This window comes from Semicossyphus pulcher, unplaced genomic scaffold (assembly GCF_022749685.1).
Source record: "Semicossyphus pulcher isolate SPU_LCO1_2020_fin unplaced genomic scaffold, fSemPul1.0.p SCAF_1, whole genome shotgun sequence".
Taxonomy (NCBI): domain Eukaryota; kingdom Metazoa; phylum Chordata; class Actinopteri; order Labriformes; family Labridae; genus Semicossyphus; species Semicossyphus pulcher.
This window is the reverse complement of record NW_027211603.1, coordinates 29902066-29920709: the sequence shown is the minus strand read 5'-3', so window position 1 is coordinate 29920709 and position 18644 is coordinate 29902066. Positions and strand designations below refer to the sequence as shown.

Here is an 18644-nt window from a genome sequence, read left to right as displayed (position 1 = left end):
CGCAAACCAGAGACTTTGTCAGTGATTAGAGGTTATTCCACAGATACTGTAAGGGTGGTCTGCCAACTACTCTGTCATGTCACCAAAATGCCTTGCAGCTCATTTTAGATCCATCTCCCACCTAAAAAGTTTCCATCATCAGTCAGTCACTCCAGAAAACTGAATGACATCACACTGTCATCAATGCAGTCTGAGTAAACGGAAAGACTTATAGACCAACCAGACACAGTAATGGCTTGTTTTGAAGTCAGGTGTTGGAGAGGCAAATAATGACTTCCCTGTCACTGTTGGAAGTTTCCTTCCTTAAATTGCAAGTTGTTTATTTTATTAGAACCAAGTCTGTTTTTCTACATGAAATTTATATTGTTATATAGAGCATCAAATATTTCGTTGACTTGCCTGCTGTGGTTTATTGTAGTCATACAGAGCACACAAAGAGCACCTAACTCAAGATCAATATGGAGTCTTCAGTTTCTTGAGACCTAAGACTGTGTTGTCAAGTGTCATGAAGTGCCTTATCTTATCACAAGGAGCAGAGTTGACTCTTTATCTGCTGTATTGGCAGCTGGAAGCGGCTTTTACTGAGACAAAGAGAATGAGTAAGCTTATGTAGTTTAGTAGAGATACTCACTATTTTCACAGTGTCTGGGTGAACAGTCTGTGTAAATGACTGAAATAAAATGGTTGTTGACTGGATTCAAAGAATAAATACAATTAAATCATTTCAATAACTCAATTATATTTAAATATTGATTACCTTTATATTAAAATACATAATCTAATTAACTTAAGTTACTACATATAATGATATACATTCACAATATAATTGAAATAACACAAAGAACATTACATTTCATTTCAAAATGCGCTTTTTTTAATGGTCTGTTATTTGTCATGGTATTTTTCATTCCAAAAATCATTTCATTTCACTTTATATTTCATAGTGCCACTTTTGATCATGACACATTTCATGTCAACACTTTTTTTCTCATGTCCCTGTTGACAATGACGCATTTTATCTCATAGTGTCAGTTTTTATGACAGGTGTCGTCACTCTCACATGCTAACAGACAGGATAAAATAGCAAGTTGTTATGTTTAATCCTTCCCCAACGTGACAGCCCGACATGTATTCAGGTTGTATTTTACTCTCCGTATAGGAAGTCGCCTATCTGGCAAATTCCCACCATATTTTTACCATTTAATCATTGGCGATGTAAGTTAGCCTGAGACTAAGAAATCCGTAGCTAAGATATATTGTTGTTTATCCAATGTCAGGACTTATTACATCATTTGAACCCTTACAAAGCCATCCATAACAGGGATATTCATAAAGTCCTATTTCACTCTCAGCGTTCACCGGCGCCGTGGCTTAGTTGGTTAAAGCGCCTGTCTAGTAAACAGGAGATCCTGGGTTCGAATCCCAGCGGTGCCTTTTCTTAACCCTTCTCTTTACTGCCATTATTATTTCCTGTTATAACTGTTTAAGGGTTATTTTCTCTATAAAGTACTTTTATTTTTTGAAATCTCAAATTTCTACTTTCCTATCTCTCTCTGAAAACCTGTTCTGTAGCCTCCGAACATTGATCTAATTCAAATGTACTATACTGTATATTCACTGTCAGAGAAAACTGCAGTACACCCATCTGACCACATGGGGACGGTAGAGTCACGGCCTACCGATCCAAGGATCCATCTGACTACAATAGAGGGACAGGGTGAAGAAAATCACGATCAAACGTATCTAGGACGTTATTTCAACAAGCTAATGAGGTTTATGGTGTAATGTTTATTTCAGGATGATATCTGCAGTTTATATCCAACTGTTAGTAACAAATACCCCGCAGAGAGGAAGGAAGAGGAGCTATAAACAAAGAATTATGAGGACCACTTTGTCCTGCTCGATGCGGCAAGCCGGACACAGAGCGAGCTACTAAATGAGCGGAAGTCAGGAGGTTCTGCTTTCAAAATAAGACGTAAAATACTCGACAGGGAAAAAAAACACACCTCTGACAACTGCTTGATTGTTTTTTAAGCTAAATACCAAATCATGACTGACATACCAACATTTAAATTTAAAAACTGCATAGCCATCATTAGACATTCTTCTATTTCATTATACTATTATTGGCCAGATGCACATGCATTAATGAAAGTACACTCAGTTTCCATTCACAGAAATAGACATAATTGCCGATATAAAACATGGAGAATAAGCTTGACAGGGTAAAGTGAACATTTAGCTCTAAACTAGACTGTGAAACAATAGTACAATGGTAAAGAGTGCAAAGGATGCTGAAACAACTATGATAATGTAAGCTATGTAACTGGTTGCTTATATACATGAGGTAGTTGGATATAATGGCATATACAGTATATACTGCTGCATAGATTTGTATTGACATTGATGATACTTACAGGATAAAAACAGGTTCGCATTGAGAACTAATAATGATTGAATGAATAAATAAATATAAAACCATGAAAATGAACTTATAAATATGAAGTATCACCTGGATTCCAATTTCCAATAAGGATGGCCTCAAATATCCTCTTAAATTTTCTGTGATGGTCAAAATGCTTCAAGTGAATTCAAATGTATGGCTTTTATTTTGAAGACATTGCCCGGAAATCGTGTCGTTTCTTGTTCTTTACTTGACTCTCGTGTCTTGGCTCTCTTCAAAGGACACAATGCTTTTCCACAGGGTAGTCCTGTCGGTGTGTACGGTGTGTGTGAGCTGAAAACAGATGCCGGAGCCTCGCTGGAGGACTCAGATGTCGAACAAACCGCAGAAATCGTGTCCGAGATCATAGCAGAAGTCCCGCCGGAGCCATGGGACTAACGGAGCGGCTGCTCGGACTGCTGTGGCTCCGCTCCGCTCTGCTCTGTGCAGGTGAGACACAACAATGCAGACACACTACTGTGATGTTTACATGGACATCTGTGCAGTTATTTCATTTATCTGTGCTGTAAATCCTTCTGGAGAAATATGGTTGTTTGCAAAAGATTCAAATTATCAAGTGAGTAGATTTATTTCTGTATTGTGGTGCCTGTTTATCACTATTGGAGGTGTTTTAGTTTATAAACCTTCTAATATTAGTGACTATCACATCGGAGATCTTTTATAAAACATGATGTTCACACCCGGTTAGCAGTGGGTGTTTTTTTCCTTCCTGCCCTCCTCTGTGTCACTCTGATAAAGTGATGTGATTGATGAAGACAAACTGTTTTCATTGTTGTGATCAGATAGAGAGAGAAGATGAGGCTCTCGTTCTGCAGAAACCTGCGCAGGTATCGATCTGTGGTGGGTAAACGATCAGGGTTAGTGTGGAAACATGGATGCTCTTTCACAAATGTGATGCTGCTATCAGCATTACATCACTGCTGCTCTGCAGACAGTCAATCCCTCTCTCCCCCTCCCCCCTCTCTGTATTATCATATCCTGCACTTTATTGGCATGAAAGCAAGGGAGAAGGCTGCAAACCATCCCAGAGACAATAGATCATAGAGGTGTGTGAATAGAGAAGGAGCAAAGAGACCCTCAGAACAAGCTTCCACACACACCATTGAACACACACTATCCCAAACACTTGTCAGTACTTGTTTGACCTGGCATCTCTTCACACACAACGCATTAGAAACACACACACAGGCCTTGAGCCCTCCAAGCAGCTGCAGAATCATAGATATAAAACTGAAACATGGGCAGAGCTTTATAGATGTGTTTATTTTAGAAGTGAAGACAGGATCTCTTTTTTTGGACAATCCTTAGAGCTTCAGAGGATTTAGTTTTGTTGTTGGACACAACACAGGTGAAAAAGTAAATGACATAATATTGCAACACACTAGAATTAACATCTAAAGCAAAAACTACGTCCTCCTCAGGCAGAGGAGTTCCGATAACATTTCTTCTTTCCTGATTCTGATACTCCTACTTGAGTCTTATATTGAGTACCCCTCTGATACCTGTGAGATAAAAGATACATACTATTATTTATTTTAACAGCTATATACTAACCCTGTATGGATGTTATATGATTGCTATTAATATTGTATTGCGTGGCTCAAAACATCCTAACCTTAAAACAAGCTAAGCTAATGGTAGCAGCAGCTCAGCTCGCAGCAGCTCTGCTCGCAATCCCCCCTGAAGTCTGCTAGTACAATTTTGAGTTTCTTCATTACTTGATTTTTTCTATGCTAATGTATTCCCTCACTCCTCTACATTTATTTTACCTCCAAATTGAATAGTTACATTTGGAGTTTAACATTTTGCCTTAAAACTCATAAGCTTACACAATATAATGCATGCATAAGAATAAACCAGTTGTTTCCAATTATTTAATGCTTGTTTAACCTTACACTTTTATTGACAGTGTTTTTGAGTTGTCCAAAAGGCGTTTCTATTTGATGGACCTGCTAGCTAGCTCCCCTTGAACATCTACAACAGCTAAATGCTATTTACACAGTGTTGCATCAGTCTTAATGATCTAATTCCTCTCATAGACCATATCCACACAGCGGCCATTTTCCTCCTCCGACATGCTCAGTGTGGAAAACTCAACAACATATTGGATAACCCTTTAGCTACGGACCACAGCTAACGTCAGCGTCCAGTCACTCACATACTAGATAGTATTACTGCTAGCTTGGCAGTTGTTAAAGGCTAATATTACCATTTGGTAGTTTTACACGATACAACAGGAAAGGCTTAAATTTCTAGCTAACATAATGCTAGCTTGGAAGTGCTTGAACGTTAGCATTAGCTGTTGCCTAAAGGCAGCTGATGGTAATTATAAAATATACTACCAGTCAAAAGTTTGGACACATTTTCTCATACACGTGAATGGGAAAGTGAGTCCAAACTTTTGACTGGTAGTGTATGTTGTTTTACCATGAAAAATAGAAACATTGATAACGATTGTCATGTACAAAAATGTACATGACTTCCAACCTGTGGTACAGTAGAACAACATTGTGGCATCTTTCCACCCTGAAGGTGTTTTAAGAGGAAAATGGCCGCTGTGTGAATATGGTGAATTGGGACCATTTTTCTCCATAATGCATATTATCATTTTTTATTTATTTATTGCTGAAATACTTCTTTACCTATACTACAGAAAGGATTTGAATATAGTCCATTACTTCAGTAAAATGTCTGAAGACTTCCTCAACCATCTACTCAACAAAATATCACCATGAGTCAGAGAAGGCTTCTTGTAGGGATTAACTTCTTTTAAATCTCTTGTGATTGTTTTGGTTGACTTTTTGGCAGCTGAACATATTGCATCAGGGACGGGAAGTAAAAACAGTCCATTGTAAGATCAAGGATCAAGGTGTTGTAGCTGCAGTGCATCCTCTACACTCACTGTTTTTTGTGATCTTAGTTCAAACATTTTTATCGGGTCAGCTGTAAAGTAGGAACAGCAGAAACAAATATAGTATCTTGATGGAATGATACAAGCTCTATTTTCCTCCTGATGCTACTAGGCTTCACAACAATATAACAGGCAGTAACAAAACATGTATTGAAGCGCACATATCAGATTTTTCTTACACTTCCTGTGTCTTTCTGTTGTTCTTCTTGTCAGTTCAATTCACTGGATTTATTCACAGGCAACTAAAGTCACACAAAACATAATTATGGCAAAGCATCAAAGCACAATTCATTAAATATCCGGATAATACATTAAACAACAACCACACTAGATAGAAAATACATTATATCAAGAGCAAGTGGGGAAGTGGGTTTGTGTGTTTGTCAGTACCTGCGTTTGTAAACCAAATTCTTCCCTTGAATCCCACATTACTCCAAATATTAGAAGTGTTTGTTCTTCATCAACCACATCCCCCCCATCTCCTCTTCCTCCTCAGCCATTGTTCTGGCTAACCTCACAGCTGCCATCAAATTGACACCAATAAATCTGAGGGTAGCTGACGGCAAGCATGCGCTTCATCTGATTGGTCAAAAGGTGTGAATGCTAACCGGTGCATTCAGGGCTCCATCCGATAGGTCACATGTTTGTATGCTGAGTGTGAATGCATGGGTCATGTACATGTTTATTCATATTAATGTGAGTTTTTTGCAGTGGGTTTATAGCACATGTTTAAATGAAGAGGAACGTGTATCAGTCATAAAATATGCTCATTAAATGATCTCTGGTAATGTAATTAAAGAATCTGCTGTGCACCACCAAACATGTTGCACCATTGTGCAGCTTTTATTTACAGACTTGTTTGTGCAGTCCAGTTTCATGTCTGTGTAGTCAATATCCATCGTTGAGCTCTTCCTCCCCCATGTTTCTGTCTGCTGACTTTACTGATTCATCAAGACAGCTTGAAACAAACACACACTCAGCAGAACTGAGAGACTCTGCTGTGATCATGTTGGATGATTGTTGTACGGCGGTTCAGTTCACGCTCTGTCTCTGTGGTTTTGTTTATTTAAGAGGATTTTTAGACAGCTTATTCTTCTTCTTTGTGCCACTGTTTAATTCCTACAGTGTCTTTGAGTAATAATACGATGATTAAAAGCTGAACTTCTTGTTGTCGTTGAGGGGATTGACTCACCAGAGGCCAGAAGATACGATGTTATTATGATTCTCTAGCGAGGATACAACAATGGAGTATTGGAGTAACATATATTGGGATTCATTGTCTTTTTTCCTTTGTTAAGTTATATCCCAAAAGGAAAACATGGTCAACATCTGCTTTGTCCAATGTGAAAAGGTTTTCACTCTTCACATCTCTCTTCTTTCATTTTTATGTGCCACAAAACAGCATTACGATGTTGCAATTTCATTTAGCAGACGCTTTTGTCCAAAGCGACATATATCTGAGAGTTAATACAACACAAGTAACGATCAAGACAGGAGGGAACAAAGTCAGTAAGTGCTAACAAACAGCTTCAAGTGCGATCAGACACAGGTACCGACAGGCAGCGCACATGGCGTATAGGATTGTGAGGTAGACCGCAATCAACACTGTCATAAACACGTGCCATAAATGTTGCTTTCACCAGACAACCTGGACTTGTATAAAGGATGTCTCTATCTTTGTTTTAACCATCTAGTGGACTTAAAGAGCAGCTCCAGTCATGTTTAAATGCTCTGCTGGAAATCAAGAATTGTGTCTGACATGTTTTGTTCTGCAAAATACATTTAATAACTTGTAAAAATCCTCCCAAGGCGTCTCCTCCTTCTCCCTCATTAAAAATTCCTGAATCTGCATAGGCCCCGCCCGCTATGCAAATATATGCACCTGCAAATATATGCATAGCGTCACCCCGTCCATTAACGGGATTGGCTCCTTAGGTTTGTGACGTCTCAAACCTGCCAATCTGAAAACGTGTTGTTCAGCCTGTCCTTGGTACACTGCAGTTTAAAAGCAGACAGGCCCAGCCATGGAGATGACAGCTGATGTTGTCCCTGATATGTCTTGCAGCACATGAAGAACACCACATGGAGATGTTTACAAGGTTAAACACTTGATTTTCTCTGGAGGGGGGCTTTAACAAGCAGTTGTTTTATTTATTTTTTTATAGCAAAACTAAATATTGCTTTGCTATTCTGCACCAACTCCTACGTCTTGGTATGAGAAAATAAAACCCTCTTTATCCTTTGGTAACAAGCATTCCTGGTGTTCAAACAGCTGCGAGACAAACTCCTTCTTCATGATAAAACCTCCACCATGATTACTTTACTCAGCACACAACAAAAGGATTCATCACCTGCTCCTCACAGAGGTCTGTGTGTTATTCCTGGTTCTCCTCTTGGCCTCCGCTCACTGTGTGTTGCTCCCTGGAGTAATGGTGTGATGGCAGCAAGCGATGCTGTTGCCCTGGCTGCCACTTTGACTGCTGCTGCTTCTGTTTCAGCACAGAGCTCCTCTGAGAGGCACTCAGGTCCTTTGTTGTGTGGAGGTGTTGTTTAAAGGTTTCTGCACTGACCGGAGACTAAAGATCTTGCTGAAATACTTCTACACTGTTGTAGAGAAATGTGCTTACAGATTGAAGGTCATTGCATGTTTTTATGACTTAAACATCTACAGCAGAACTGTGTGGATGAGTTGGTTTCTCAGTGTGTCTCTTTGTTTTCCCAGCAGGCTGCAGCGAGCGGGTGGAGGTCCACACAGAGCGGAGGGGTGTGATCTACAGCCCCTCCTGGCCTTTAAACTACCCTCCGGGAGTCAACTGCAGCTGGCACATCCAGGGAGGTCAGGGAGAGGTCATCACCATCAGGTAGGATCTCTCTCACACACACAGATTACAGATTGCATCAGTTGTTAATAAGCACCTGTAATGATCCATGTTCTGCTCTAGTTTCCGTAACTTCGACGTGGCCGAGTCACAGAGATGTTTGGGAGACTGTCTGCTGCTGACTCCTACGTGGAACGGGGAATCCAGGCTGTGTGGCTCCACGCTGCCTCCGCCCTTCATCTCCACCAGGGGGCGTGTTTGGCTTTATTTTCACTCTCAGGCTAACAGCTCAGGGCAGGCCCAGGGCTTCCGCCTCTCCTACATCAGAGGTAAGGTGGACAACAAATCTACATGCATTGATTGAACTGGACCTGAACCTGATTTAAGAGATTTATGGGTCTTGGGATTACTCGGCTTCTTGCTCAACTCTTTTGTCAGATTGTAACAACATGTGTGTCAGTTTAGGGGCCACTAAGAGCTAAAGAAGGTCCATGCTGTGGCTTCAGGCTATTGTCAGAGTTACACTGTTAGCCTATCCCACTTATAAACTTTGTTTTAACAGCAGGAACTTTTCCCAGGGACTGGGAACCAAAGGGGAACTCTAAACTAAATGAAATTCCTGGGCAGATTATTTTACCTTCAGAAAGACACGTCTTAGGGGTAGCACTTTCCAAAAGCTCAATAACTTTGTTAGTGGGGCTTACACGTGGAACATTTCTGATTTGTTCATTTTATTTCAGTTACCATTTCATAATGTGTGGCCAAAAAACTAGTGTGCTTTGAAGCATCAATGGAGTTACAGAAGAAAGCATGTGACAGATGGACTGAGGAAGAGTCCAGGTCTTCTGAGCATGCATGGTGAGGACAAAGCCAAGCAGGAATAGAAAAATGGCGTCACACAATGACTAAGTGTTGCTCCATAAGTCACGATTGCAGTCACTTTTCAGATGTCAGCAGATTAACTTTTTCGTAGGTGCTTATATCCTGGTGAAAATGCAGACAACTACAGGCTTTTGGAACATGTTTTAGTGGCTTTTAAAGGAGTCCCTGAGTTAACACTTCAGGCCACAGTATAATAAGAATGCTCAGGTGTGTTATTATGCTCTAATTGTTCGAGTATTTTATTGTTTTTAATATCAAATCATCAATTTTTAATTTTCAGGATATTTAAAGTGGCTTAGCGAAGCCTCTACAGATTATAACTGAGGCCTGGGACATGGGATCAGGATTAATATCAACTCACACAGAGAGTTTTGTAATTAAAAGTGAGGATAAGCTGCCTGACTGCACTAAAGTAAACTGAACTCATGAGGCAGTTTTTCCCCTCTATATGAAGTCTCTTTATTATGACCAGGCTTATTAAATGACCTTTTTTTAAAGGTCCAGATTTGAAAAACAAAGTCAAGGGGCTGGACTTTTGGATTTTCTTTTCTCGACCTTTAAAGCTATCAAATTAAGTGTGTCAACAATGCAGCTTTGTAATCTTAGGAGAGAAGCTGTTATTTTAATAATCTCAATATAGCATTCAACTTTAATTCATTTGTTCAGTTTGGCTCTGCTGCATGTGCAGCCTGGGTTTAAACATGTTAATAAAATACACATTTCTGTGCTCAACGACTTAAACTGACAATCTGGAAGATCTCAGTTGCGTTCTATTTGGTGGAACCTAATGGTGATAAAATGATGGAAAACTGTGACTTTAAATGAAAATCTTCATGATCATTTTAAACAGCCTGGGTTTAAACATGTTAATAAAATACACATTTCTGTGCTCAACAACAGACTTAACTAACAAATGGACCAAACAGTCTCAAATTAAAAGTAGTAATAATCACACAATGTGCTGATGAATGAACTAATGTTAGCTCTGTATGGCTGCATGAACAGCGTGACAGGTAACGTCTCCTATTGAAAGAAATCCTTATTTTAATACTTTTATAAATATCTTTTACAAATGATTTAAGGGTTAAATCAGCCCACAGGCCTCAAATTGAAAAAGTCTGATTTTGGTCAGCTACATGTGAGTGTTAGGGAGAGATGACACACAGATTCCACTGTGTATCAGAGAGATCTCTATAGGCCGTGTGTATGATCCTGATCCTCATAGCTGCTGGTGTTGCAATCTGTCTGTTTCTTCTCTCTGCAGGTCACCTGGGTCAGAGCAGCTGTCAGTCGGATGAATTCCTGTGTGGGAATGGGAAATGTCTTCCTCGCTCCTGGAAGTGCAACGGTCAGGATGAATGTGGGGATGCCACAGACGAACGCAGCTGCTCCCCCCCTCCCACTGAGGCCCTGCCCGGTCTCTGTCCCATTGGCTCTGTCCCGTGCACAGAGGCTCAGTCCACCCGCTGTCTGCCCCCCGCCCTGCGCTGCAACGGAGTTCGAGACTGTCACGACGGCACGGACGAACTGGGCTGCCCCGACACCGCCTGTGGCAAACGTCTGGGGAACTTCTACGGCTCGTTTGCTTCCCCAGATTTTTTCCGTGCTAACAGGAGCGCTGTGATGGAGCTGAGGTGCTCCTGGCTGCTGGACACTCAGGACCCAAAGCCCATCGTGCTGCAGCTGGACCTGCAGCTGGGGCCCAAAGACTCGCTGCATGTGTATGACGGCCTGCTGCAGCGGGCGGAGCACCTCTTACAGGTGTTGTCTTATCATAACAACAGGCGGCCGGCGCTGCTGGAGTCCAGTCGAGGACAGATGAGTGTTTTGTACATGGCCCAGCCTCACAGCCCGGGACATGGATTCAACGCCACATACCAGGTACTGCAGACATGTTTTATATGGGTTCAACACTTTCTGATTAAAGTGATTGGAAGAGAGAGTGTCTGTTCCTTTGGTGCAGAGAACAAGTTGTCATATTGATGTCTAGTCGGTGATGTATTCCTCCCTCACCCTCCCAGGTCAAAGGTTACTGTTTTCCTGGCGAGCGTCCCTGCGGCAGCGATCAGGGCTGCTACTCTGAACGCCAACGCTGCGACGGATACTGGCACTGCCCGTCAGGCCGCGACGAGGAAGCCTGCCCGACGTGCCCAGATGGAGAGTTCCCCTGTGAGGGCGGTACTGGAATGTGTTACCCCGCCTCAGAGCGCTGCAACAACCAGAAGAGGTGTCCAGATGGGTCCGATGAGAAGAACTGCTACGACTGCCAACCTGGAAACTTCCACTGTGGGACAAACCTGTGCATCTTTGAGACGTGGCGCTGTGACGGCCAGGAGGACTGCTTAGACGGGAGCGATGAGAGGGACTGCCTGGCAGCCGTACCTAGGAAGGTGATCACGGCTGCACTGATAGGCAGTCTGGTCTGCAGTCTCCTGTTAGTCATCGCGCTCGGCTGTGCCCTCAAACTCCACTCGCTCAGGAACAGAGAGTACAGGTGAGGCGGGTGACAACTAGTGGTGGGAGGACAGGAGGAAAGCGATTTCTTAGTTGCTTGTTGATGTGGAAGGGATCTGTATACAGAGCGAAAGTGGAAACGCACAGATAGAGCGTGCTTAAATACTGTAATTGTAAAGAGAAGGAAGTGTTCGAGGCGTAGTCTTTGTTCCTAAACCTTATTATGAAACTTAATTTATGGGGCAGATGCTACAAACTCTGCTGTGTACTACTAACAAGGTTTTCTCTGTGTGCATCACTTCATTTATTTCTCTTGTCCTCTTTCCTGCTGTCTCTCCCTCTTCTTCTCTTTCCCTTGCAGAGCCTTTGAGACTCAGATGACTCGCATGGAGGCGGACTTTGTTCAGAGAGAGGCTCCTCCGTCATATGGACAGTTAATTGCCCAGGGTCTCATCCCTCCTGTGGAGGATTTCCCCGTTTACAACCCCACCCAGGTAGTGCATTCATACACAGTAATACAGTGAGCAACTGTATGAACATACAGCTGTGTTTTTATAATATACTGTACATAAGAAGTTGACGTAGCCTCTGGTTTTAAAAGTGAATTAGATGCAGAGGTGCCATAAACATTCTGTCTAATGGCCAGCAGGGGGCGAGTCCACTGGTTGAAAGAAAACAAGTATGATTGTATGAAACCAGTGGCTGCATCCACTTGTTTTACTTTTATACAGGTGTGGTGCTGAGTGTGACACGATGTTAGTGGCTGCACATTTTGGTAAGAGATTCATTGCTTCCCTGTGTCTTCGTTCACGTCTCTCTGTCCCTCCTTCAGGCCTCCGTGTTACAGAACCTGCGGCTGGCGATGCGCAGACAGATCAGACGTCACTCGACACGGCGCACCTCCTCCTCATCCTCCTCTCGCCGGCGTCTCGGGCATCTTTGGAGTCGCCTCTTCCACAGTGGAGGGAGATTTAGAGGCCACGCCCCCTTGCTTGACACCCCTGGACCCACACAGATCACACTGGGGCTCCACAGCTACCGAACTGCAGGTGGGCAGGGGCTCCAGGCGAGGGCCAGGTCTGGAGCGGGGCCTGGTGATGAGGGTGATGTAAGGGGAATGTCGGGCTCCTGCTGCTTAGCCGACATGGACCTGCAGCCCCACACGCCGGAGAGCCCTGCGTCCCCTCTCTCCTTTCACTCTGTGGACAGTCCAGAGACAGAGGAGCTGTCACCTGTGAGCAGCAGGGCTACACAGTCTGAGCCCCCCACTCCTGTTCAAAGTGACTCCTCAGCTCACAGCGGGCCCCCTTCTACTCCCCAGGAGGCCTCTGTACCCCCTCTGTGCCACCCTCGGGCCTCTAGGAAACTGGTTCTGGAGCTCGCTGTAAACCTGAAGGGTGTGTCCTTGAGACGTTACTCCCCACTGGGGCCCTTGTCCCCCATCTCACCCCCTGTTTTACCCAGCAGCTCGCAGACTTCCCCCCCTTACTTTCAGGGACCAGAGGTGACTTCTCCTTCTGAGCCCTTGTCTTCTTCTTCTATGAAAGGAGAGGACAGCGACAGCCACTTCACCGTGGAGGTGCCAAGCAGGGAAATAAGCAGCAGGGATGAGAGGAGGAGGGAGGGTAAGAGCAGACTGTGCAGGTTGAGCAGAGCCTTCAGTGATGAGGGGGGAGACTCAGGGAGGGAGACAACGCCATGTTGAGGAGTTTAGGAAGATACTCTTTATTTCCCCCTCACTCTGAAACCTGCTGTCAGCAATATCTGCTCTGATAAAGTGTCCTTGAAATGTGCCCCCACCAGATGCAGAGGCGAGACCCGTACCTGAGCCCACCACATTCAGGAGGTCGACGAAAATAGAATTAGTTTATGTCCTTTCAATTCTTTGAATGCATATGCACTGAGATAAACATATGCAGTCTTTTCCTGAGAAGAATCAAACCAGCGTCTGAAGTGCGAGTAGTCTGTGATGTACGGTTAATGTCTTTGTCAGACAGGAACTTTATTTGACCCCATGATTTAATGCAAACAAACAACCACTTTTAACCAGTTAGGAAATAATGTCGTCACGAGCCTGTTAAAAAAATGACACTAAATTCTGGCCGCCTGTACCAAAACAATATTGGCAACAGCTTCTTAAAGCGCCAAAGCCTTTGTGTCGTTACCCAGAGCCATTATGCACCGCTTTATACTGTGAAACCAGAAGAGCCTGTTACATGAACAAAGATCAATCTATCTGATGACACTCGATTCTGTCTTATTCCCAGTTTATTGTAGAAGAAAGCGTTATTATTATGCTCATTATACATTTCAAAAGAAGATAATGGGTTGTTGTGCGTTCAAGGACAAAGCTTGATGATCCACAAATCTTAAAAAGGCCGAAACCAACGGATTTCTTTCCGGCTTGAAGAATGGCAGCAGAACAAGCAGACAAAGGCTCCTAATTTTCTAACGAAAGAGGATTTAATTCTGCTTTAGTTGGAGCTTATTTTCTGCTGCAGATGAATCCACATGTAGAAACAGAAGGACGGTGTATTTGGGATTGAGTCAAAATAAACCACAGTGCACATCTTTAAGGTAATCGGGAAACATCTCACCTAGTGAAACGATGTCGCTCGTTGTGTTTTTAATACATTTTGGACAACAATCGAGCTCAGTGATATAATGAAGAAGATGTATCAGGCTAAACACAGACCTGTAGTAGATTGTTTGGGTCTTTTCATGTGATTTGTTGACAATATAATCAATATATCACCACACTTACCTTTTAAACAAACCGCAAAGGTTTGACAAAAATATTTGCTTTCTATTGGAGAGTTATATGAGACGATTGATACCTCTGTCCTATTTGTCGATCCGTCGAGTATCGAGTATAATGTATAACAACATTCAGCAGCCGGTTAGCGTCCTTTAGCTTAGCGCAAACACTGTAAACGGCGTGAAACAGCTAGCCCGACTCTGTCTGACAGTAGCAGGTAACTTGAAAGGGGCTGGTAGGTGGATTCTGTTACTTTCAGACCGAGCCACGCTAGCCGTCTCGACCATGTCAGCCTTTGTGTTATGCTTTTGATCAAATGCTCTGTAGCATGGACAACGGGCAAGTAAGTGTGTCCCCCAAAAATGTTAAACTGTTCCATGTTCCACTGTTCTGTGTCACTGAATCATGCAGCGGTTCAATGATGCCAAACCTTCAGTGTTTATTATAAAAGGGCCGTAAATTTCCATGCGATTCATAATGATCTGTCGAGTTCCTGATTGAATTTCATGTGTCGTACTTATTTCACCTATGCGTCAGTATCAGGTCCAATGATTAAAACTAGTTCAGCAGTTAATCTTTAGGATATTTACACAGAGATTTCAAAACATAAAGAAACTGGTAATGACTCATCCTGCACTCAGGGTCCTAAACGTATTTTGTGTCCAAAAAATGCTCTCTGAAGTTCCTTCCCCCGCGACACACAGGACAGGAGCTAGCTAGCAGTCATTGGTTATCACTATGTTTTCACAGTAGCTAATAGTGCTGAATGCGAGAACATTCAATCAACATACACGACAGGTCCCTCTCTAGCTTCCTGCTTTTAAAGGAAACACGTAAATATGCAGAATAAAATAGCAATCTGTTCGCCCTTTCTTTGGTTCTTTGAAACTAACATGAGAACTTTTTCTTTGTGTGTTGAAAGATGTATCAAACAGGTTTTTCAATTCAGCATTTAAACTGACTTTAAAAAGCCAAACTTGGATGGAAACTTGAGGTAGACATGAAAGAAGACTGCCGGTAACTCTGCTCAGCCCCTCGTCCTCCTTTCCCCTTCATTTAAACGAGCTTAACTTTGTGTCCATTCAGTGCAGCAAAGGTTTCATGTGAATGTCCAGGACATGTTGGGATGAGAGGCTCCACTTCAGGATAAAATATTGACTGAAGACTTGTCTTCATCCCAGCGGTACCTCTGCAGTACTGCTGACTGCGCGCTGGTCACTGCAGACGTCTGACACGCTGGTTAATTCCACTGGATATTCAATTTTCTACAACAAGATGTTAAAACAAAGACTTCTATTTTTCTCTCTTCGTTGGAGACCTGTACTTGTTGTACTTTATATTTCTCTCTCTGCCTTGACAAGCGTTGATCTTGATTGAACTTTGTCGCCTGTGTCTCTGATTCTTTTGTAAAGCTTGTTTCTCTGAGGTGTGACACTGGTGACTCTTTAGTAATCACTGCTGGACTTCTAAAGAATGTATCGCTTTCTGAAATCAATGAATTTTCCCTCTTTCACTGTAGGATAGTGAGACTGAAAAGATGACCAGTGAAGTTATAAGGAGAAAGGAGAATAACCCGAAGCCAAATGCTACTTGAGTTTTAGCGACAGAGTCAGATTTCTGTCTGTTTCCTGCTGTTTCTCCTCTCAGTGAGCTGAATGTGCCATGCTACCCTCCTGTGCTTCCTTCTCATAGAAGCTCTGTCATAAAGGCTGCTACATATTACGTGCCATTAGAGAGTGTCCATACCCCCTCACCAGTCATTCCCACCCTATTATCTGCTGTCTTTCCTTTGAGGCCATATGGAGAAATGCATATCAGTTAACTCATTCCTAGTTTGACATATTTTGTGCTCATGTTTCTATGTACCTCATTATTTATGTTAAAAGCCTGTTGTCCTCATTTGTTTGTAAAAAACAATATCAACATATCTGCAGAATGTACACCCTTGTTTGCTTTGTCATGTACAGTGTGTTAAAATGCCTTAATAGTTCTTCCTTGTTGTAAATATCACAGATAGTTTCACAGATCAAAGTTGTGGTTTACACGTGTGGAGAGATTAGATGTGTTATGTGACGTGTGAATGGTACAGTTGACTGCTCGGGAGTCATAGTGCACTGCTGCGTCAGGAATCTCTGGGATTATTACGGCAAAGGAGCTGAGGAAATACCTTTTGTGTTTGTTTAAATAACATTATTGCAGTGTGTTTACCTGGTTATTTAAAAGATCATCTGTGAAAGACGTCATTGCTTTCATGTTTTTTTCAGACTGCAGCCAACAGATTGTGGAAAGTGATGTGGTAACACATTTCAATTTTCTGATACGTTGACAGTGAAATTGTGTCACAAGGTTTTCTGTTCTTTACACTTGGGTTTACTGGTTTGTTCAAGCTGATGATAAACTGCTGGGCAGAAGCCTCATGAAGATCTTTAACTGTTTGGTCAGTTTTTTTCACTGCATTGACAAAAATCATGGGATTATCACTGAGACATAACTGTACTTTAGTGGGTTAGGACAGGGGTACACTGGATCGCTGTTTGATTTTGAAGCTTTTCACCCTCAATGGCAGACGCCGACTGTGTTTTAATAGCATTTCTCTCATTTCGATAACAATCTTTTCTGCAGAAAAAGAATACCACCCTGATATTGTGTGGTTAACTTATCTAAACCCTGTCCAGCCTTCTGCTTATCATTTATTGTTTTCCTGTGCCTGCAAGTAATAAAATTCAAAGTCTTTATCATTTTACTGACATTTCAGCTCACTAGTTTGTTCTTTGTCAAGAGTTTGTCATTTGCATGAAAAAGTATCCTTATTATTACATATATGCTAGTTTAAGGCTAGCCATCTGTTCACTATATGTATTCACAATATTCGGTTTTCTCAAAGTACTTATTTTGAAGTCATTAGTCACTTTTGAGTCAACAACCATGCTAACAAATTTGTGAGGCTGTAAGTTACTTAGAGGCACAGCAGTGCTTTGAATTTAGCTAAATGCTAATGTGACATGCTAACGGTTTTGTGAGGCTAAGAAGCATGAGGACATGGTCAGCTCAACAATGATTTAGAGACAGTGATTTATTTACTTAAAACGTTCTAATAGTGTAAACAGGTTAAAAAGGTAACAAGTGATAAACAAGGAGCTCAGGTAAGTCCAGCACTTTATAATGCACCTGAGAGACACTGGTGAGGGATTACATTTACACGTGACTTTCATACAACTTTACATTCTCAACAACAACAGACGAACAACATAACATAAATTTGTGTTTGTTAATTTTTTATTTTATTTTATGCTAATTATTTATTTTGAGCATGTCAGCAGCAGCTAACGCTCTCTAAGATATCGAGACAGGTGAGGAGTTCTGTCTCTGTAGGTCTGTCCTCATGGAGCTCTCCTTCTCCTCCCACTGCTGCTCCTTCTCCTGCAGACATCTCCTGAGGTCTTCTGTGGTCTTAAGGAGGGTTGACTTCTCCTTGTTCCACTTGGCTACTTGTTTCTCCAGCTCTTTCTCAGCCTCGTTCAGAGCAGAGGTGAGCTTCTTGTTCTTATGTCTCTGATATTTTACTTTAGTGAGACAGGAGGCTTTTGTTTTCTCCATCTCCTCCTGGTGGTGGCTTCTCTCCTGCTGCTGCTGAGTCTCCAGCAGATTCTTTGCCTCTTTAAGGGCAGATATGTTCTCCTCATTTTCTGCTCTGTACTTCTGCTGAGCTTGATGGGAAAGCTTGGATCTCTCCACAGCCTTTTTAGCATCCCCTCTTAGTTTTAGCAATGCTTCCTTCATCTTGCTCAGTCCCTGCTTCAGCTTCTGAGCTTCAGCCCGCTCAAAGTGAAGATCACTCTCCATTTTTTTTTCTTTTGAGCGAGCCTCCACCCCTGCTGTTTCCTTTTCAGGGAGCTTTTCTCCTGCTGCTGGCGGAGGCGCTCTGTCTCCAGCAGGTCTTTTGCCTCTTTCAGTGCAGTCATGATCTTCTTCTTCTCTGCTCTGCATTCCTCCAGCTCAGCCTGATGGGTTAGCTGGGATTTCTCCACAGCCTTCTTAGCTTCCTCCTTTTGCTTTCAAAGAGCTTCCTCCATCTCGTTTAGTTCTTGTTTCAGCTTCTGAGCTTCAGCCCGCTCAAAGTGAAGATCACTCTCTAGCTGTTTTCCCTTTGAGCGAGCCTCCACCTCTGCTGCAGAAAAACAAACAAAAGTTTTAAAACATATACATAAACTTTTTTTGAGTTCAGTGGGGGGCCTCCACCTCTGCTGCTTCCTTTCCAGCGAGCTGCTCCTTCAGGCGACGAGCCATCTTTTCGACGTCCTTCTCATCCATCACTCTCAGCTACTTGACAATGAAGACCTCGGCCTTCATTGCATC

The 18644-nt window shown here is 42.4% G+C and overlaps 1 protein-coding gene and 1 non-coding gene across 2 annotated transcripts; both read left to right on the top strand.

The window, feature by feature from the left end:
- Positions 1-1360: 1360 nt before the first annotated feature.
- Positions 1361-1434, top strand: trnat-agu (transfer RNA threonine (anticodon AGU)). Its single transcript has one exon. It is a non-coding gene; the product is annotated as a tRNA-Thr (tRNA).
- A 1398-nt stretch (positions 1435-2832) lies between these two features.
- On the top strand, positions 2833-17031 carry lrp3 (low density lipoprotein receptor-related protein 3). The gene is made up of 7 exons (XM_069657831.1): positions 2833-2893; positions 8098-8236; positions 8318-8523; positions 10341-10957; positions 11098-11570; positions 11892-12024; positions 12363-17031. The coding sequence occupies exons 1-7, from the start codon at positions 2833-2835 to the stop codon at positions 13233-13235; spliced, it is 2502 nt and encodes an 833-aa protein (XP_069513932.1). The 3' UTR covers positions 13236-17031.
- Positions 17032-18644: the final 1613 nt, after the last annotated feature.

What these genes read in the sequence shown, in the direction of transcription:
- lrp3 (XM_069657831.1), top strand. Translation starts at nt 2,833, where the DNA reads ATGGGACTAACGGAGCGGCTGCTCGGACTGCTGTGGCTCCGCTCCGCT. An exon ending in GATTCAACGCCACATACCAG is followed by an intron (nt 10,958 to 11,097) that starts GTACTGCAGACA and finishes TCACCCTCCCAG; the next exon opens with GTCAAAGGTTACTGTTTTCC. An exon ending in CTCAGGAACAGAGAGTACAG is followed by an intron (nt 11,571 to 11,891) that starts GTGAGGCGGGTG and finishes TTTCCCTTGCAG; the next exon opens with AGCCTTTGAGACTCAGATGA.